Raw genomic sequence first — 21,128 nt, forward strand, 5'->3', positions numbered from 1 at the left:
GATGGGCAACTTTGATAGTGACGAGGGCCAGCATTTTTTCTCCTTTATACCAAGGGGCCAGATTACTAATCCACGTCCACACACTTTTTACCCCGTTTTACTCAATTTCCTTTTTATTGAGGGAAATTAACTAATGGCATTTGCTTTCAAAGATTTTATTAAGTATACAACTTGTGCAGTTATGCTAATTCAGAAGGAAAACTTTGTTGTGAGTGGACAGAAATATTACCCCGACAAGCCAGTGTAAACATTTCAATTGCATTGTCTGTACATTTGCAACAAACAAATATACAGAGGTCATTTTTTTTATCAGTAGCCTACAGAACATTCTCAAAACAACATAAAAGGACAGTTAAAAGGGCTTAAAAAAAGTTATTCCAAATGGTACCATAAAATAACCTGGTATCTGCAGGATTTTTAAAATCAAATTTAAGACCTTTAAAGACCTTTTCAAGATCTGCACTTCACATTTCAGCCTTTAAACAATTTTTAAGAAAAGGGATGAGTCAAAAGTATCAATTATTATCAATTAATTATTATATTAAATAACATATAACTATATCTTAGTGTCTTAATTGTTTAGATTTTTATAATGCATTAGCTTTTTGTCGATCCACTGGTTCACATTTAAAAATGTGTAGCAAAAATAGCAGATGGGCTTATTGAAAAAGCTAATTCGTTCACTGCCAGCAGGTGTCACTTTCGGAACGGCAGAAATACAGTGGTTTCCCCGTTAACCGCAGTACACACAAAGCTGAGGTGCAGCGCTCAAGTTTATTCAGTGAAATCGTAGCCTTTTGAAGTTTAATCGTCATATTAATCCATATAGCAATTCTTGAATTTCCGTCCCCAAAGACCTCTTATAATTTAGACCTTTTTGTACCATTTAAGAGTTTGCATGGCCTTAAATGTAAACAATTTAACTGAAGAAGTTTTAAGGACCCGCGGAAACCCTAATATAGTCCAGTGCAAACATTTCTGTCATGCATTTGGCAAAATGATTTTGTTGACTATGAATTTTACCTTTGAAATTTGAGGCAAGTGCAACTCTGGCGTCCCCGTTGTTTGTGAGCAGTGGTGTGATGGCCATTTAAATAAAATACAGATTTCCAAACAATCCAAACATATGGGTATCCCCTTGAACTTGGTAAAAAGATCATCTGTTTACCATGTTGACTTGAAAATACTGTTTTCATGGTCAGCTTTTCATTTAGTATTTGCTAATGTTAGTGAATGTTTACATTAGAGTGCACGTACTACTACGCTGAAATTAATAGGGGAGCGGCTGGAAACCTCTCCTGGTTGGAGATAGTATTAACATCATAAACTGAAAGCAATCTTTACGTGACTTGCTTTTCAAATATGTCTAATATGATCCAGTGGGGAAGTCGTGGCTTAATGGTTAGGGAGTCGGACTCGTAACCCAAAGGTTACCGGCAGGGATTGTAGGTGGGGGGAGTGAATGTACCTCCCCACCTTCAATACCACGACAATACAATACCCCTTGAGCAAGGCACCGAACCCCCAACTGCTCCCCTGGGCGCCGCAGCAAAAAAATGGCTGCCCACTGCTCTGGGTGTGTGTTCACGGTGTGTGTGTGTGTTCACTGCTGTGTGTGTGCACTTTGGATGGGATACATGCAGAGCACTAATTCCGAGTATGGGTCACCATACTAGGCCACATGTCACGTCACTTCACTTCACTACTAAAAGACACTGCGGGCCGCCAGTTGCCCATCCCTGCTCTAGAGGAACCTCTTTCCAGTGATTTTGTAGACCTTCCTTCTGTAGATCAGCAGGTTCAAAGTCCTCCAGCTCAGGGCCGGCCCGTGGCATAGGGGCGCCGATCCCTAGGGGACCCTAGGGTGAGCTTTCTGCCCAACACAACACTGTCGACTACTTGGGGGGAGTGAATGTACCTCCCCACCTTCAATACCACGACAATACAATACCCCTTGAGCAAGGCACCGAACCCCCAACTGCTCCCCTGGGCGCCGCAGCAAAAAAATGGCTGCCCACTGCTCTGGGTGCGTGTTCACGGTGTGTGTGTGTGTTCACTGCTGTGTGTGTGCACTTTGGATGGGATACATGCAGAGCACTAATTCCGAGTATGGGTCACCATACTAGGCCACATGTCACGTCACTTCACTTCACTACTAAAAGACACTGCGGGCCGCCAGTTGCCCATCCCTGCTCTAGAGGAACCTCTTTCCAGTGATTTTGTAGACCTTCCTTCTGTAGATCAGCAGGTTCAAAGTCCTCCAGCTCAGGGCCGGCCCGTGGCATAGGGGCGCCGATCCCTAGGGGACCCTAGGGTGAGCTTTCTGCCCAACACAACACTGTCGACTACTGTTTGACATTTCATGTCATCTACAATTATTCATCTTTTAACAGATGACATTCTGAGTTGGTATGAAATCGGCAAAATGCTTGGTGAGGGAGGATTCGGCTGCATCTATGAAGGGAAATGCTTGGAGGATGGCCTTGAGGTATTGTCATATACTTACAATATACACTCTCAGAAAAAAAGGTACAAAAGTTGTCACTGGGGCGGTACCTTTTCAAAAGGCACAACTTTGTAACTAAAGAGTCCATGTTGGTACCTTAAAGGTTCATATTAGTATCCAAAGTGTACATCTTAGAACCTAAAAGTGTACCTTTTGAAAAGGTACCGCCCCAGCTTTTGTACCTTTTTTTTTCTGAGAGTGTATAACAACATTGTGTTCTCTCACTATGTCCATCGTAAGTCATCTCAGTGTAGCCTATATTAAGTCCCTTATTTAGTGCACTTGCCATGTTGTAAATGTAATAAATGTTTTGTTTTGTTATCCAGGTGGCAGAGAAAATTGCCAGCAAGCCAAGGAACATGAAATACATCTATGTTGTAAGTTAGTAAGTTACGCTCACTGTGCAAACATACTGACAACAGTTTGTCCAAGACTCCAGCTCCATCTAACAATGATCTTTCTAATAGCCTGGTCAGCCTGCACCCCTTCCGTTAGAGGTCGTCCTTTTACTCCTTGTTAACCAAGAGAGTTCATAAAATGAATAAAAAAATACTAAAAATGAAAAAATGTTTTTTTTTTTTGGACAGGTAGTGTTTTTCACTCCTGAACAGTAGGGGGCAGAATACACATCTTCACTGAATATCTAACATTAAAACCAGAGAAGAAAAGTACCGACCCAAAACACATCACCGTTTTATTTCGCTATGTTAGGGACCTTCATATATGTAAATATTATACATATAGCCTAATTTGATCCGGTGCGTTGTTTCTGGTAGTTTAGGCTCTTCAGAGAGGTGAGTGTCTGAAACACTAAACCCATCTCTTATTAATGTGCTAGATAAGATGATTTGGAGTACATTGCAGCTACTGAAAATCACATTTGCAGCAGCAGTAATAAACCATGTTTATACAGAATGTACTAAAGACTATCTAACGTTACTGTAATTGTCTCGACATTTTGTTTACATCTGATTCTAGATATGGCCGCAGGTTCACAGCATGTGTCTCTCTGCCTTGACTCCACATCCCGTAGTCTCAAGTGTCACTGTTTTCATGAAATCCTCACAACACTCGGTTTTTGTTTGTTTTTTACAAATGATACAAGCTAAAGAAATCCTGCATAATCATACACGAGCACCACCAGCCTGAGGTGACTGTAGAAACTGTAAAACAGTTTGCAAATTTGAAGGACCAAAAGCTTTCTCGAGATTAGGAAGTAAAACTTCATGTCTGATTTATAGTATTTTGTGATCATTTTAATGGTATCATCTGAGTCCCTATAAAAGCATATAAAACCTACTCTATCATATTCGATATATTAATTTCTAAAAACCTGCTGAAACCCGGTTATGCACAATCTTCTACATGCCTTCTGTCGTCTGATTAATAGTTAACTTAATACTTTAGTAAGTAAAAGGCCTTTTAGTATCATTCTGTCCACCGTTAGGTTGCTCTTTTTGCTGTGAAATCTTTTAACGATTGTATAAAATAAACATAAGGATAACTTGTGTATTGTTACGAATATTTCAAGATGGATATTTGGAATTTCCCATGCATCCATTTTTTTTATTATCCATGCATTCATTTTTTAGACAAAACATGTTAAAGCGCAAGTATATGATGCATTCGGCTTTTGAGGAAATTTGTAGGAAGTTTATTTGTCCATCTCTCGGTCATCATTGCTTTGCTTTGCTTTGCATTACATGTTTTTCTCCCCCCACAATTACAGGGGTCATATGATGCTGCTAAAAAGAACATTATTTTGTGTATTTGGTGTAATGAAATGTGTTTATGTGGTTTAAGGTTAAAAACACACATTATTTTCCACATACTGTACATTATTGTTTCTCCTCTATGCCCCGTCTTTCTGAAACACGTCGATTTTTACAAAGCTCATCGGTCTGAAAAGCGAGGTGTGCTGTGATTGGCCAGCTATCCAGTGCGTTGTGATTGGCTGAATACCTCAAGCGTGTGACGGAAATGTTACGCCCCTCACCAGCATCCAGATGCCGTCTCCCAGCAGGACGAGACAAAACCAGTAAAACCCATTATAAACGAGGCATTTGTTGCATCCAGGGGGGACATAATTACGGATTATAATGACTTATACTGTCTTTTTACGTGTTGCATTGCATCGCGCCGCGTAAACATAAAACCATGTCTGCATTTGTGATCAGAAATGACAAACAAGCACTAACGTTACTCTACACTGCTCAAAATTTGCGTTTGATTCATCAGTGGCAAATCCTTTAAATGAAAACGTACTTACAGTCTGTAAGTCAGAACAGCCGGCGGCGGGCAAGCGTGAGCTGAGGCGGCGGGCCAAACAAAGTAGTTTCGCTTTCACAACGAAGCACACAGCGTCTTCAGGACATGGCTGCAGCGTCAACAATACTACAGCGAAAATAAAAGTTACGCCTTCTTTCTTTGCGTGAACATTTGGGCGGCGTTATGCAAATCTTCCCACATAGTGACGTAGACATGTGGGGGCGTGTTCGAACGAGCCGTTTTAGGTAGGCGTGGCTGACTCTTCACTTTTATAAAGAATATCTCTTTGGATTTGAGACTTTAGTCTTTGCAACTTTACAGATCTTCTTTATGCACCAAGAGCTTGTAACACTCCAAAGAGAAAGAAAAACTTGAAATCGCATCATATGACCCCTTTAAAACTACAGAATTTTCATAATAAAACTAAGCATTTAAATACCAAGATGTATTTTTAGGATATATAGATTGACAACTCGTAATTATATGCATTTTATGTAAGTAGTCTGTTTGGTTATATAAGTAACAACGTGCACCGAATTGCATATTTTTATTTAGTTTGGGCCTATGTAGGCCTATATAATTGTTGCATGCTGCATAATCTACACATGCATAATACAAACATAATACAAAACATACTGGCAAACTTTATTTTTAGTGTTTCCTTTATATTTTGCCTAAACATTTAATAAGGTTTTTAAATTTGAAAGAAATTATTATTTTTTTTATTTCTGCTAGTTTTTCATATATCAGGCTTTACATGGTTAATATGATATATAACATCCATATAAGCACTTCATCTACATGTTTAAAAAAAAAATGAAAACTAGAAATATAATGAAGGACCAAATAGGAAGAAGCATTGAGTTTTATTCCCATGTTGACCTGTTGTGTAGCTATGTTTAAAGTGAAAGTCGTGTGTTTATTAGTCACGTTGAATCAATGAAAGCAGTTGAATCTTCTGTTTATTCAGCTGCAGCGATATTCTGGGTTTCTTCTTCTTTCTGGGTATTTGGAGTTTCAGCGCGAGAGCGCCCTCTGGCCTTTGGATGGAGATTTACTGCTGATCACAGAACCGTGCTTCACTGAAAGATACGCATGACAATCGCAGCTTCTGTCGAATCTCGATTCCATTTCGATTTATCGTGCAGCCCTAGTTAATTTGATATATAACATCCATATAAGCACTTCATCTACATGTTAAAAAAATGAATACTAGAAATATCATGAAGGACCAAATAGGAAAAAGCATTGAGTTTTATTCCCATGTTGACCTGTTGTGTAGCTATATGTTTAAAGTGAAAAGAGCTGTATGGGTCTTTAATATATTTAAAGTATATTTTTTGTATTATCATTTGTAATAATTATTTTAATCTATAATTTATCTTGTAAATCCCTGTACGATTCTATCAGATAGATAAAGTTTGCTTTGTCTTCTGAAGCCAAATGAATACAATTTTAATAATAGGTTTCCATCTAGACATTACAAATGAGGCCAATGAAAAGAGAGACACAAATGGCACTGTTTCGCATTTCAGTGCAATCAACTTTCTGAACCCCTAAGGAAAGTGTACCACTATACTAATTTTTTTGGACATGTATCATGGCAATACCATGTTTTTGTTGACATATTTGATGGAATACAGGAATCTTTAATAACCATATGCAATCAACGATATATACAATCTGAGACCGCGGTGCCATAACTCTTATTAAATGTGATCATAGAGTTATAGTGTTTGATTTCTAACATTTGATTTCTCCTAGGTTATAATGCTGCTGGCTCAGATAAATCAGTCAGCAGATTTCCAGCATGAGGGAGATGCTCAGGAGGTTACTCTCTGTTTAACTGAGACTGTGGGGATTGCAGGTCAGAGCTGCACACTTTATACACTTTTATTTCCCTCAAAAATTGGCATTTTATTAAAAGGGAAGGTGTGCATACACTACCATTCCAAAGTTTTTTTTTTTTTTAAAGAAATGAATACTTTTATTCAGAAAGGATGCATTAAATTGATCAGAAGTGAATAACTTTTACATTGTTACAAAAATGTCACATTTTAAAGAAACATATTGAGCAGTACAACTGTTTTCATCATTGATATTAATAAATTCTTGAGCACCAAGTACAGTATAAGAATCCTTGGTGAACATAAGTGACATTTGATTTGCAGTGTACTCCAGTATTACAGTCTATGCCAGTCTCTAATTGTCCTGTTAATGATTCAGATGGCGATCAGAGCATGGACACAGTCAGTCTGCAGGCTGTGACTTTAGCAGATGGCTCCACTGCATATATACCTCACAACACTCAAGGTATGTTTATTACTGTGCCCCCTGAACAACATCGTTCATCCCAGACACTTTTTAGATGTAACAAAACTCGGCATAATCTATAGGAAATAAATTTACATATAGAAAAGCAAATTTGTTGGTTACCTTTCCACACTTTCTTTCAAACATTTGCATTTAATTTAATAGTAATGCATTCTCATGTGATTCAAATCCATGACATTGTCAACTAGTTTAGCTGCAGGATCTCAAAATTACTTGTTTATTAGTTTCATTTTTGTATTTATTATTTTTAATATAGTTAAGGAAGACTCGTTCATGTCACGGAACAAAAAAAAAGGTAATGTGACTTTTTATCTCACAATTCAGATTTGCGTGATGTAAACTGAATTGTGAGATATAAACTCAGAATTCTGAGAAAAAATATCAGAATTGTGAAATGTAAACTTGAATAGAGAGAAAACATCAGAATTCTGAGTTTATATCTTGCCGTTATTTTTATTTTTCTATCAGAATTGTGTGAAACAAAGTGAGATATAAACACAGAACTGTGAGATAAAAAGTTGCAATTACCTTTTTATTTTTTTATATATGGCGGAAACAAACTTTCATATCTATTATTAGCCAAACATAAGACAGCTAAGATAATTAAAACATTAAATTAAAATGATCATGAAGCATCTATAATCTTTAACTCCTGTATTTCCTGTTTTTAAAATAGTCAGATCAAAGTTGCATGAATTTTTGCTTTTCCATAAAATAATGCAATGGAAGATTTCAGTTAGCATGATATTCTGAGTGAGGCATTAACTGAGTGCTGGTTGTTTTTCCCCAGACAGCAATATAGTAGAAGGACAGGTGATCCAGTTAGAAGATGGGTCTTCTGCTTATGTGCAACACATTGCTGTTCCAAAAGCAGGTATTTTACTCTTTGTCATGCAGCAAATCTTTATATTAGATTCACCAGACGTGAAATTTAGGAACAGGTTTAGGATGTTATTTATTTATATTTTATTCACACTAGATGAGCCAATTAACTGGACGGGCTCATCTGTATGTGATGTTGTTGGTAATGAGAGCTTAAGACTGGAGGATGCTCAGACTGTGCAGTTGGAAGATGGAACTACTGCTTACATCCACCACACTGCAAAAGGTTTTTCCTTTCTTCTGTTTTTACTATGCAGCAAGATGTTAAATGGGATTCGGATGAGCATGCTTTTTAATATATCTATATCAATATTGCATTGGCAGATACATATGAACCCAGTACCCTGCAGGCGGTGCAGTTAGAGGACGGGTCTACCGCTTACATTCATCATGCTCTTCAGGTGTCACAACCAAACACCATTCTGGCCATCCAGACGAATGGCACAGTAGCAGATTTGCACACAGATGTGGCTATTGACCAAGAAACAATCGATGCTTTGGAGCAGTACACAACCAAGGTACAACCAATATGATTAGGGCTAATGCAAAGATATGCACAATATATTTGCTATGATTTTGCTGGCAATATTAAATTAGGGAGCATATGTTATAAATAGTTTTTAGCACAATCGGTCTCATTTGCTCACTTGTCAAAGTTGGTAAAATAAATATGTAAAGTGTAATTATAAACCATAATTTCTTTCCTGCAGATCGAAGAAATTGACTCTTACACAAACTCTGAGCTGATCACCAGTGATCCTCACAGTGTTGTGGAGATGCAGGTGAGAATGTAATTGTCCATGCAACATAAAAATGTCATTAGCCAAACTCGGAGTTGCTCTAAAATGTTTATCCTTTCTCTCTAGATCGTTCTTCAGGGTCAAGGAATTCGCCGTAATGCGCAGCAGCCGGGAGAGAAATGTTTTCGGTGTAATTATGACGGATGTGGAAAGCTTTACACCACTGCAAATCATCTTAAGGTTATTATGGCTTTGTTATTTGAGCTTGTAAATAAAAGCAGTTCAGCATAGATGACATTACAAATGCAATGCATTATGATTGCATTTTGTTTTTCAGGTACATGAAAGAGCACATACAGGTGACAAGCCGTACTGTTGTGACTTACCTGGCTGTGGAAAAAAGTTTGCAACAGGTAATAAAAAATATGTTGTAAAACACAGCAACTTAATCATTACATTGATTAAGAGTGACAGTAAAGATATTGTTACAAAAGATTTATATTTCAAGTAAATATTGTTCTTTTGAATTTTCTATTCATCAAAGAGTCCTGACAAAAATATAAAAATCAACATTAATAATAATAAATGTTTCTTTAGTACCAAATCAGCATATTAGAGTGATTTCTGAAGGATCATGTGACACTGAAGACTGGAGTAATGATGCTGAAATCTCAGCTTTGTCATCACAGGAATAAATTACTTTTTATAATATATTACAATAGAAACCAGTTCTTCACAGTATTTCTGTTTACTGTATTTTTGATCAAATAAATGCATTAAAACATTTTCAAGAAATCTTACCAACCCTGAACACTGTATTTCTAACATATTTAAACTGTGTCGTATATGAATCACTTATAATTAATTTACTTTTAGGTTACGGTTTGAAAAGTCACATCAGGACGCACACTGGAGAAAAACCTTACCGCTGTCAGGAGATGGACTGTAAGAAATCTTTCAAGACTTCAGGGGACCTTCAAAAGCACACCAGAATTCACACAGGTACATGTCTTCAAATCTTCCATCTATTTATTAGAATATTATGGAAATATGAAGACAGTGTTAAACTATCATGGTATTGAAAAATAAACAAAAGGCTGCATGCATAAGAATTTCATATTTCAATAGTTTCATATGAAGATTTGTCCTATTATCTGCCATATTATACTGACATACCGCCACAGTACTTGGGCTCCTACCACTTATCTATTTGTTCTCTGTTCTTTTAAGGAGAGAAACCATTTCTATGTCCATTCCCGGGCTGTGGACGATCCTTCACTACCTCAAACATCTGTAAGGTGCACGTTCGCACACACACTGGAGAGAAACCGTATCACTGTACAGAGCCAGGCTGCAATCGGGCGTTTGCCAGCGCGACCAATTACAAGAACCACATACGGATCCATACAGGTGTGCTGCTCTTTAGCCTTAAAGGGATAGTTCACCCAGAAATTGAAGTTTTTTTTTATTGCTCCAAACCTTGCTTTTTTAAGTGCAACTCAAAAGGAGAAATTTTGAATAATGTGCTGATATGGTGAGATTTTAAGTAAATAACAAATTCAGTTTTGTATGGCTTCAGAAGACTTTGCATATACAGTGGGGAAAAAAAGTATTTAGTCAGCCACCAATTGTGCAAGTTCTCCCACTTAAAAAGATGAGAGAGGCCTGTAATTTTCATCATAGGTATACCTCAACTATGAGAGACAAAATGAGAAAAAAAATCCAGAAAATCACATTGTAGGATTTTTAAAAGATGTCTAAAGCAGTGTCTTTATTGCATGCAGGAGAGAGGCCGTATGTTTGCACAGTTCCTGGTTGTGACAAGCGATTTACTGAGTACTCTAGTCTATACAAACATAATGTAGTGCACACTCCCTGCAAACCCTACAAGTGCAACCACTGTGGAAAGGCGTACAAGCAGATTTCCACACTGGTCATGCACAAACGTTCAGCGCACAATGACTCTGAGCCTATAGAAGAGGAGTCGGAGGGCTATTTTGAACCCCCTTCAGGTTGGTTTTGAAAACTATCTTGATTATAGACACAAGATGATATTTTCTGAGTGAAACTGGGCTGTGTTTTGTATTCAGAGGCTATAGATGACCCCTCCCTGACTGTTAGCCTTGTGAAGTGTGAAGACTCTTGTCCAGAGATGGATTCTGAGATCTGTGATGTTACAGAACAACATGTAACGTTTATCACACAAGATGGAGCATCGCAGGTTTGCATCAGGGTTGTTATAAACAGAAGAAAATGGGAGTTTAAACAGTTTTCTCTCAGAAATTAAGAGAATTTCTTTAAATTGAATTAAACATGAAAGTTTAAAAGTAGAAAAACTGAAATACACTGAAAAATTGGTGTAGAAACAGTTTGCACAAAAAACAACAACAAATTGCTAGTAAATTTCACAAGGAAATGGCAAGTAACACATTGAATTAAATGAAATTTTGCAGTAGAAAAACTAAAGTGCCCCTATTATGGGTAATGAAAGGTTCAGATTTTGGTTTTGGAAGTCTCCAACAGCAGGTTGACAGGCATGCAAGGTCAAAAAACACTTTTATTGTCTTATAATATGCATTTATCTTTACCTTACTTAATCAACGACTCTCAAACGATTCACTCAATGATTCATTTTTCCAAACCCCTCCTTTGCGTGACGCTAATCTGCGGTGATTGGTCCGATTGGTCTCATTTTCATTTCATCATGCCTGTAATGCCTGATAAAGCAGCGTTTGTGAGCGCAGTGCTGCTTTGTGTACAGCGTTACCGGGGAAACAGCTATTTTTACTGCTCCAAAAGCTGCACTTAGTGGCAAAGAATGAATTTGCATTATCATTCCAGACTAAAGCGAAAAGACCAACAAGTGGGCGGGCAATATGCTAATTTTTCATGTTGACGTCAACATGAAACGGCTTGGGATTTGTTTTAAAAACAACTCGTTTCAATGATTCAGAGTCGACTCTTTCTTTTGAGAGACAATAACTTTATACTCGGTGCGCTTTCAGATTTAAAACTTTGTAGGATGTTTTCATTCACTTAGAGCTCTGTTACACACTGCATAAAAGGTAATTTTCAAAAATCCATAATAGGGGCACTTTAAAATCTTCATTTTATTTACAAATTCGTTGAAATTATTTTTTTACAGTGTAGTATTTTCATGTAAAATATGTTCCAATTATCTGTTTCATTTACAATTTGGAAAAAAATGACAGTGTTGTTAACTAAAACTATAACCATAAACATTCTCGTTACAGAAAATAAAAGGCTTAAGCACATTTTATTTCAGCTCTTTTTCAAGGCAACATTTCTAATAATAAAAAACAAAAACTATATGTTAATAAAAATTACTAAAAATGTAACTAAAATTAAAGTTAGGAAAATATACAAAAATAAAATATAATTCAACATTTGAACAAACACATTATATCAGTTATACTAAAAATGAACACTGATTTGCATCTACACAGTTTGTGAGAAAACTGCATGTTCGTTTATTAAATGTTTTTAAAAAAACCTACCCTATAACAAAAATGTATGACATTGCCATTAGTTTATATGTGCTGCAGCCATAGACGTCTACAGAAAATCCAGAAGCTAATCATAATACATGCGCTGAATGGGAAATTCTGTGATTTCTGACAGGCTGTTGGGAATGTAATCACAATGGTAACACAAGATGGCAGTGTGATCACCATCCCACCCACTGAGTCTTTGCTATCATCAGCGGAGGCTCATTCAGTGACTGTGGTCTCAGAGGACGGGACTGAAGGACAGGTGTGTAGGCTTTTGGCTATTGTAAATTTGGGAACCAAACAAGTATATTTATGTGTGTGGTTTTTATTGCCAGCAAATAGATCAAACTTTCTCTTCTTAATTATCACATAACTATATTCTGCCCACTGCTGATTTGTGTGGATATAGAGCGCTGTAGTGAAGCTGACGTATGTTTGTAGTTTGGTTCCCTCGACAAAAACCCAATTGGATTTTGCCACTGGCTTTTGGATTATTGCAGAAAATAAGCTCTGTGACCAACATAAGTTTATGATTCTTACACATTGTGTTCATCATGATAATCTTCACTAATGAGCACAACAGAAGTCTAATACAATCGCAAAAAGTAAAAAGCTAAAGGTCGACTATGAATAAACTGCACGACTTCAACATCACCATCATTAATTTTCTGACAGTTCTTTCTGCCATTATTTAAAAAAACCTTTTCTTTCAACCTCTGCAGTCCTATAAGCCATTTGATAGCAACTGCCTTTTTCAAGTTGGGTAAAAGCTTTAAAAAAGGGGGTGTTACTGATGTATTTTTATGTCGTAGAATAAAACATGAACATATCTTGAGACTTTATTAACCACAGATTAACTTTATTTCAGGCATTTAACCAAAAACCCGTTTAAAAAAATCCACTTCAGGACGATGGAACTGGAAGTTTTAAAATGCTAACACATTTCTGGGTTTTGGCCTACAAAAAAAAAAAAGCATCATGTCTACAGCAGTCTATAAACTGGTCACATGAACTGTGTTTGTTTGTTTGTTTCTGTTTTCTCCAGATGACTGCTATGATTCCAGAATTATCATCTTCCAGGAGCATACAGGATGAGTTTTCAGCACATCCAATTACACTTCTGGCTACTTCTAATGGCACACAGATTGCTGTTCAGGTATAGTTCACTTAGGCTGGAATGCATCACAATTTTGACCTCATTTTTCTTTGATTTGCCATCTATAGGAATTCAGCACTCGTTGCTTAAAGGGATAGTTCACCCAAAAATGAAAATTTGATGTTTATCTGCTTACCCCCAGGGCATCCAAGATGTAGGTGACTTTGTTTCTTCAGTAGAACACAAACTGAGATTTTTAACTCCAGCCGTTGCAGTCTATCAGTCGTATAATGCATGGCAATGGTAACAAAATCTATGAGAGTAAAAAAAACATGCACAGACAAATCCAAATTAAACCCTGCGGCTCGTGACGACACATTGATGTCCTAAGACACGAAACGATCGGTTTGTGCCAGAAACTGAACAGTATTTATCATTTTTTACCTCTAATACACCACTATGTCCAACTGTCATCCGGTGCGTGAGGTGTACACGCGCTCTGGCGTAGTTTACGCAAGCGCCGGAAGTGATCTCTCGCGCTCTCACTCATTGTTTACACAGTGCACAAACATTGTAGGTATGATGGCTAATCAAAATGGTACATACTTGTGCTTATCCGGATTGTTCAAACCGTCTTAAAACTAAAAAATTACATTCTCTCGCGCGAACTCATTCGGGAGTGGTGACTTTCCACATATTCCCAACTTCAGATAAACATAACATTTTCATTTTTGGGTGAACTATCCCTTTAAAGTCAATGCCAGATGTTGGCCAGTTGGTTGCAGTTGGTTTGTGTATAAATGTATGTTTTTGAGCAACTGCTAGTAGTCTGGAGCTAAAAAGAAAAATTAGTATCCTGTGCCTATCATACACTACACAATTTTTTGTGAAATATCTCAGACTGCTTGAAACTTGCCGACTGGCTCGGACTTGTCTGCAACTGACATCGACTCATTCAGACTGCAAATCAGGGGAAAAAATCTGAGCAAAGTCATGTCATTTATTCCAGCCTTCAGTCACTCATTGACCTCTATCTGTCTAGCTGGGCCTATGTGTGTATTATTGAACACATATGTTGTATTTGCTCTTGCAGCTCAATGAACAGACATCATTGGAAGAGGCTCTGAGAATAGCATCATCATTACAGGGAAGTGAAACAGCAGAACTGGCCAATTAACTACCTTTACCTTCTGATGAAGTATGACTAGTGATTACACGAGCAAATTATGAACTTTTGCAATTACCCTTTCGCCACAATTGTACAGAGGTTAAGCTTGTGCACTATGATAGCATTTCTTACAAATTTCATTCATAATGATATAGATATCTAAAAGGCAGAAACCTGTTTGCAATTTTTAAATAAAAAGAGATGAACGGGATGGTGTGTTTGGTGTGTCGTGATGCTTTCCCAGTGTTCTCGCTTGCTTTGAAGCACAAGAAGCTCAGGTCAAGGTCAGATCAAGTGCTGCTGATAATAAAGCAACATGCCAAATACAAATAATACATTTTTTAGTTCAATTGTTATCATTTACATTGTTATGCTGATATGAATAGCATTTTCACTAGTGGTCTCGGATGATTGGATATGTACAGGTGCATCTCAATAAATTAGAATGTTGTGGAAAAGTTCCTTTATTTCAGTAATTCAACTCAAATTGTGAAACTTGTGTATTAAATAAATTCAATGCACACAGACTGAAGTAGTTTAAGTCTTTGGTTCTTTTAATTGTGATGATTTTGGCTCACATTTAACCAAAACCCACCAATTCACTATCTCAACAAATTAGAATATGACATGCCAATCAGCTAATCAACTCAAAACACCTGCAAATGTTTCCTGAGCCTTCAAAATGGTCTCTCAGTTTGGTTCACTAGACTACACAATCATGGGGAAGACTGCTGATCTGACAGTTGTCCAGAAGACAATCATTGACACCCTTCACAAGGAGGGTAAGCCACAAACATGCATTGCCAAAGAAGCTGGCTGTTCACAGAGTGCTGTATCCAAGCATGTTAACGGAAAGTTGAGTGGAAGGAAAAAGTGGTGTGATGCACAACCAACCGAGAGAACCTTATGCCTTATGCCTTATGAGGATTGTCAAGCAAAATCAATTCAAGAATTTGAGTGAACTTCACAAGGAATGGACTGAGGCTGGGGTCAAGGCATCAAGAGCCACCACACACAGACGTGTCAAGGAATTTGGCTACAGTTGTCGTATTCCTCTTGTTAAGCCACTCCTGAACCACAGACAACGTCAGAGGCGTCTTACCTGGGCTAAGGAGAAGAAGAACTGGAATGTTGCCCAGTGGTCCAAAGTCCTCTTTTCAGATGAGAGCAAGTTTTGTATTTCATTTGGAAACCAAGAGTCTGGAGGAAGGGTGGAGAAGCTCATAGCCCAAGTTGCTTGAAGTCCAGTGTTAAGTTTCCACAGTCTGTGAGGATTTGGGGTGCAATGTCATCTGCTGGTGTTGGTCCATTGTGTTTTTTGAAAACCAACGTCACTGCACCCGTTTACCAAGAAATTTTGGAGCACTTCATGCTTCCTTCTGCTGACCAGCTTTTTGAAGATGCTGATTTAATTTTCCAGCAGGATTTGGCACCTGCCCACACTGCCAAAAGCACCAAAAGTTGGTTAAATGACCATGGTGTAGGTGTGCTTGACTGGCCAGCAAACTCACCAGACCTGAACCCCATAGAGAATCTATGAGGTATTGTCAAGAGGAAAATGAGAAACAAGAGACCAAAAAATGCAGATGAGCTGAAGGCCACTGTCAAAGAAACCTGGGCTTCCATACCACCTCAGCAGTGCCACAAACTGATCACCTCCATGCCACGCCGAATTGAGGCAGTAATTAAAGCAAAAGGAGCCCCTACCAAGTATTGAGTACATGTACAGTAAATGAACATACTTTCCAGAAGGCCAACAATTCACTAAAAATGTGAATTTCATAAAAAACTTATGAAGTATTCTAATTTGTTGAGATAGTGAATTGGTGGGTTTTTGTTAAATGTGAGCCAAAATCATCACAATTAAAAGAACCAAAGACTTAAACTACTTCAGTCTGTGCATTGAATTTATTTAATACACGAGTTTCACAATTTGAAATCACAATTTGCTGAATTACTGAAATAAATGAACTTTTCCACGACATTCTAATTTATTGAGATGCACCTGTATAGGCTACATTCATTTTTAGTCAAAAATAAAATATTTTTGGTGAAAATAGTTGTAAAAAGTGAAAACAGCAGTCAAGTTGAGAAATAACAATATGCATACATTATGAGGATTTGTTTATAATGTCAAGTTAAAATAGATCAAATAAAAAGATTGTTTTCCATAAAAAGCCTTCAATAAATATTCATTTACTATGCTGTTTACTTGCGGTTATTATTCATAAATTGGCTCATGAAGAAATGGTCAGCATGCTTGAAATGATATTGTAGTCAGTACTGCAATACTCAAGAATATGAAAAGGAAATCACTGAAAAACAATGCAGGTCTCTGGAACTTGTTTGTAAGAAGGCCAAGAGACTGTCAAAGATTCTTAGTACTTGATATCATTTTTGCGAAACATTTGAACTTCCTCCTCTGACTTCATACCAATGGTTGTTTGTTGTGGGTGGTTTACCAGACCTGTTTTACCAGACCTGTTTGTGAATGCAGTGCAGAAATTACAGGAAATATTTTTATTTATATATATTTTTTTATGTTTTCAATGCCTGCTACATTTACACATGGCCTGATCGATGCCATCTGACATGTATTTCTACATTCGTTTCTATTTATAGATTTAGACTGTATTTATTGTTTTAACAAAGACTTGCAGATTCGTTATATATGTTGCTGCATGTGGCCAAAGATTTATGTTGTACATGCAGACAAAGCTCTTGTTTGGTTGAACATTGTTTTAAGGAACACAATCTAATTATTGCATTTAAATAAACACGTGGTGATATGTCCTGCGGCGTGACATAGGTACTGCACGTTATTAAACAGCTTTTTATTAATTATTAGAAAATAATTTATTTTTTATTTTTTGCACATGCATGCGTTTCAGTTCAGTGTTCGCAAACAGTAGTAATCAAGCACAAAAGTGAGTTCGTCAGAAAGCGAAAAAGTGTGCAGATGAGGAAACCTTAACGCATATCATACGAATGGCATCGTGCTTAACAAGTGCTGTGGTTATTTATCACTTTGTTATTAATTTACATATTGCAAATATATTACAAACTAACATAAGTGACGATCTTGTGTAGAAGATTACTCATACAAAAGACATTTACTTAGCCGGTCGACTCCTCTGACAATAATAATTCGCACAAATTGAATATAAGGGTTTCTTGTGGTTTGTTATTTTTCCTCAGTGCTGTTTATGGCCGAGTAATGCTCGCATGGAAAAAAGCGCTTCACTGACTGCAGTCAAAATTGAAAGCACTGATAAAAGGAACCTATTAGGTTCGTTCGGTTCACATTACGGTTTTATTTGTATGTAAATATGTGAGATTTATGTAAAGTGTATGTCACGTGACTCGCGCTCATGCTGCGCGCACTGAGGGAAGAAGATCAGTCTTACAGGCGCTCTGACATCTTTCACTGAATTTATCATGTTATCCCGGGACGAAATACTCAAACCCATCTGGTACGGCTTTACTGCTCTGGATGTAGACCGAAACGGGAAAGTATCCAAATCCCAGTTAAAGGTAAGCAAACCTACTCGACTGTCAACTGTAGGAATCACCTGTTTGAGCTCTAGTTTCCGTGTATTGGGTTATGCGCAGTCGTTTATCCACTTGAAACATGAAGTTTTGTCCATAAAATCGATTTACTCTGTAAGAGATGTCTCTTTTAGACATATTTATTCATACAGGCATTATATTCTAGATCAAAATTTTCAATTATACATTTAGTAACTTAGTTTCTCTGCAACCAAGATTATTTCCTTTCGATGCCGGGCTACAAAGTACTGGCAGCTGAAGAGAGAGAAAGGCACAGACTAAATGTTTACAATGTTTGAATAACGCTTGATCAGTCTTGCAAGACTTTCTCATGGGTGTATGCAGATGTATGTGCACTGAACACTTAGATGAAATACATTTAGATTTCAGATTAGCACTTTATGCAAAGTTGGATATTTTATCAACTTAAAGGTGGGGTAAGTGATTTTTCAAAAACACTTTAGAAAACTGATTCGGCCGAATAGCAAAACAAACTTGTAGCCAATCAGCAGTAAGGGGCGTGTCTACTCGTGATGTGGAGGAGAGAGCGTTCAGTGCACATGACGGACATTAGCGGAGCCGAGCGACAGAAAGATAGAGATGGCAGATAAAAAACAAAAGAGGAAAACATCTGCAGAACAAAAGAAGGCTTAAGGCAAGAAGTAGGACCCGTGTAAATATTGGATCAGCTTTCCAGCGCTGGAGAGAACTCAAGGAGCGGAAGGCCTGCGATCGGACGCCGAGGTTGCTTTGTTTCTTCTCGATAGGTGAGTAACACCGTGTCTGCTCCGCAACAGCTAAAGTCTGTCTAGTACACTGGACGCGACAAAGCGACCGTTGAAAATCATTTGAAAGTTGTGTCAATACGCCATGAATGGAAAGCAGCAGCAGTTTTGCTTTGTTTCACAGAACTAATCGTTGCGTACGTATGTGTGGGGTGGAGCTATCAAAATAAGGGCGAGACACTTTTGGGGTAGGGGCGTGTTTGTTTTGGTGATTTCAAATGTCAACATTGGCTACCAGAAATCGCTTACCCCACCTTTAAAGGATACAGTAACCACCGAAAGCTGCTTTATCTTTAGTATTTTAGCACTTTATGCAAAGTTGGGTATTTTATCAACCTAAAAGATACAGTAACCATCCAAAGCTGCTTTATCGTTAGTATCTCTTCCATAATTTACAATAATAAGAAAATCAAAATGACTAAATAAATCAACATTTTCTTCTATACAAAGCAGAATGCTTTTTCATCACTATCCACGCGGAGTAAAATTTCAGTATTGACTTTTTCATTGCTAAAATTAGTTTTGTAAAAAAAAAAAAAAAAAACTAATTTCAGGCATTTAAGCATAATAAGCATAAATTCAGTCCCGCTTGATCGATTTTATTTTGCGTGATGATTAAACCCAAGTGGCCTAGAGTTGCTGTCTGGCTCTCTTTAGGTGCTGTCTCACAACCTGTGCACCATCCTGAAAATCTCTCATAACACTTCTGCCCTGGAGGAGCACTTTAAAGATGATGACGAAGGTCCAGTGTCAACACAAGGATACATGCCCTACCTGAACATGTTCATACTTGATAAGGTAATAAATACACTGTCTTTTATCAAAGAGCAGCCTTATTGCTGTATTTCACTCCAGCAGTTCTATGATGACAGTAATCAGACGACAATAATAGCATGATGTTCTTGTCCCAGTAAAGCCCCGTCAGAAATGTCACAGAAGGAATTACTGTATACATCCCACCATCACCAGCACGCGTTTTCGTTTAAGAATAGATGCTTATAATTTCCTCTGGAATAAGGTTGCACATTATATCTCATGACTCACACAGGCATATTCTTTTTTTTGTGTGTGTGTGTCTGTCTGTTTTTCTGTACTAAGACATTCAGTGGGGTCCAAAATCTAGGATTCAAAATCTGATTTAAATTGGAAAGAAAATAAATAAATTAATAATGTCATCCCACACAACACATGAAAGCTTTGTATACTATTTATATATACAGTACTACTCAACTAAGTACATGTTTCACACTGTTCATATGACTTAAGATGCTCTTTAAACATTTAAACATGCTGCTGCATAAAATGATCCGGTCATTAAAGCAAAAAGGCAATGTATAAAACTTTCAAGATTTGATATTCATGCGCATTTTTAGTTGAACTACAATATAAAATGTATTCACTAGTGGTCTCACACTTTTGGAGCCCACTGTATTATTTCAGCGATTCATTCATGTTTTCAGCACATTTTAAATTGGAAAATTGTCCAAAAAAAGTTTGTAAATACTAAAGAAGATGAGACCTAAAATGCTAAAACAACTGTAAGGAAGTTCATATCCATGGGCCGTCACTTGTGATTCATGGGGCATGAGACTTGTTACTCACATATAAAAAAATTTTATGTCTCAAATGAAATGAAAATGAAAATGAAAATTTATAAAGACTTAAGTGACTGTTTAAAATTTCATACTGTTTAGATGAAGTATGAAGTTTCTGTGCTACTTGTGTCACTTAGTGTACACTCTAAAAAATGCTGGGTTAAATACAACCCAGTGCTGGGTAAAATAGGGACAAACCCAGAAATTGGGTTGTTTTGACCCAGCGGTTGGGTTGAGGGTACGCCTGTAGTTCTGTTGATGCCACTTGCTCCTGTCGTTGAGCTAAATTCGCTACACGGCGTCCTCCCAAGTTCAGGGGCGTCCACTTTACGTCAGTGGAAGCAGCAGATGCCCTTGTCTTGCGTGCAGAGATCGCAGTCCTACTGGCGAAGGACGCGATAGAGCCGGTTCCTCCAGCCGATATGAGGTCGGGGTTTTACAGCCCTTACGTCATTGTACCCAAGAAAGGCGGTGGGTTGAGACCTATCTTGGACCTGCACAGGCTCCTGTTCAAGATGCTCACGCAGAAATGCATCTTCAGGTGTATCCGTCCCCAAGATTGGTTCGCAGCGATCGACCTGAAGGACGCGCACTTCCATGTTTCGATCCTTCCACCCCACAGGCCATTCCTGCGGTTTATGTTCGAGGGGCGGACATACCAGTACAAGGTCCTGCCCTTCGGGCTGTCCCTGT

The 21,128-nt window shown here is 37.7% G+C and overlaps 2 protein-coding genes across 4 annotated transcripts in view; both read left to right on the plus strand.

The window, feature by feature from the left end:
* The first annotated feature begins 3,169 nt into the window (after window positions 1-3,169).
* Window positions 3,170-14,787, plus strand: LOC107584694 (zinc finger protein 143-like). The gene is made up of 16 exons (XM_016271397.1): window positions 3,170-3,300; window positions 6,539-6,641; window positions 7,001-7,087; window positions 7,899-7,982; window positions 8,088-8,216; window positions 8,315-8,508; window positions 8,701-8,772; window positions 8,857-8,970; window positions 9,068-9,143; window positions 9,607-9,732; window positions 9,961-10,140; window positions 10,515-10,742; window positions 10,821-10,951; window positions 12,373-12,504; window positions 13,288-13,398; window positions 14,432-14,787. The coding sequence occupies exons 2-16, from the start codon at window positions 6,545-6,547 to the stop codon at window positions 14,513-14,515; spliced, it is 1,845 nt and encodes a 614-aa protein (XP_016126883.1). The 5' UTR covers window positions 3,170-3,300; window positions 6,539-6,544; the 3' UTR covers window positions 14,516-14,787.
* A 3,021-nt stretch (window positions 14,788-17,808) lies between these two features.
* The window catches only part of LOC107584746 (switch-associated protein 70-like), an 18,988-nt gene continuing 15,668 nt past the window's right edge, over window positions 17,809-21,128 (plus strand). For 2 of the 3 annotated variants that reach the window (XM_016271463.1, XM_016271466.1), the window contains exons 1-2: window positions 17,810-18,040; window positions 19,498-19,638. In XM_016271463.1, the coding sequence (XP_016126949.1) occupies window positions 17,945-18,040; window positions 19,498-19,638 (237 nt within the window). In that variant the 5' untranslated portion in view covers window positions 17,810-17,944. Of the gene's footprint in view, window positions 18,041-19,497; window positions 19,639-21,128 lie in introns of all 3 variants that reach the window. The other variant, XM_016271465.1, reaches the window with a different exon arrangement.

Source organism: Sinocyclocheilus grahami, unplaced genomic scaffold (assembly GCF_001515645.1).
Source record: "Sinocyclocheilus grahami isolate Dianchi unplaced genomic scaffold, SAMN03320097.WGS_v1.1 scaffold62.1, whole genome shotgun sequence".
NCBI classification, from domain to species: domain Eukaryota; kingdom Metazoa; phylum Chordata; class Actinopteri; order Cypriniformes; family Cyprinidae; genus Sinocyclocheilus; species Sinocyclocheilus grahami.

Coding starts and splice junctions, on each gene's coding strand:
- LOC107584694 (XM_016271397.1), top strand. CDS start 6,545: ATGCTGCTGGCTCAGATAAATCAGTCAGCAGATTTCCAGCATGAGGGA. Junction 8,773..8,856: donor ACAGTGTTGTGGAGATGCAG/GTGAGAATGTAA, acceptor CTTTCTCTCTAG/ATCGTTCTTCAGGGTCAAGG. Junction 9,733..9,960: donor GCACACCAGAATTCACACAG/GTACATGTCTTC, acceptor TGTTCTTTTAAG/GAGAGAAACCATTTCTATGT.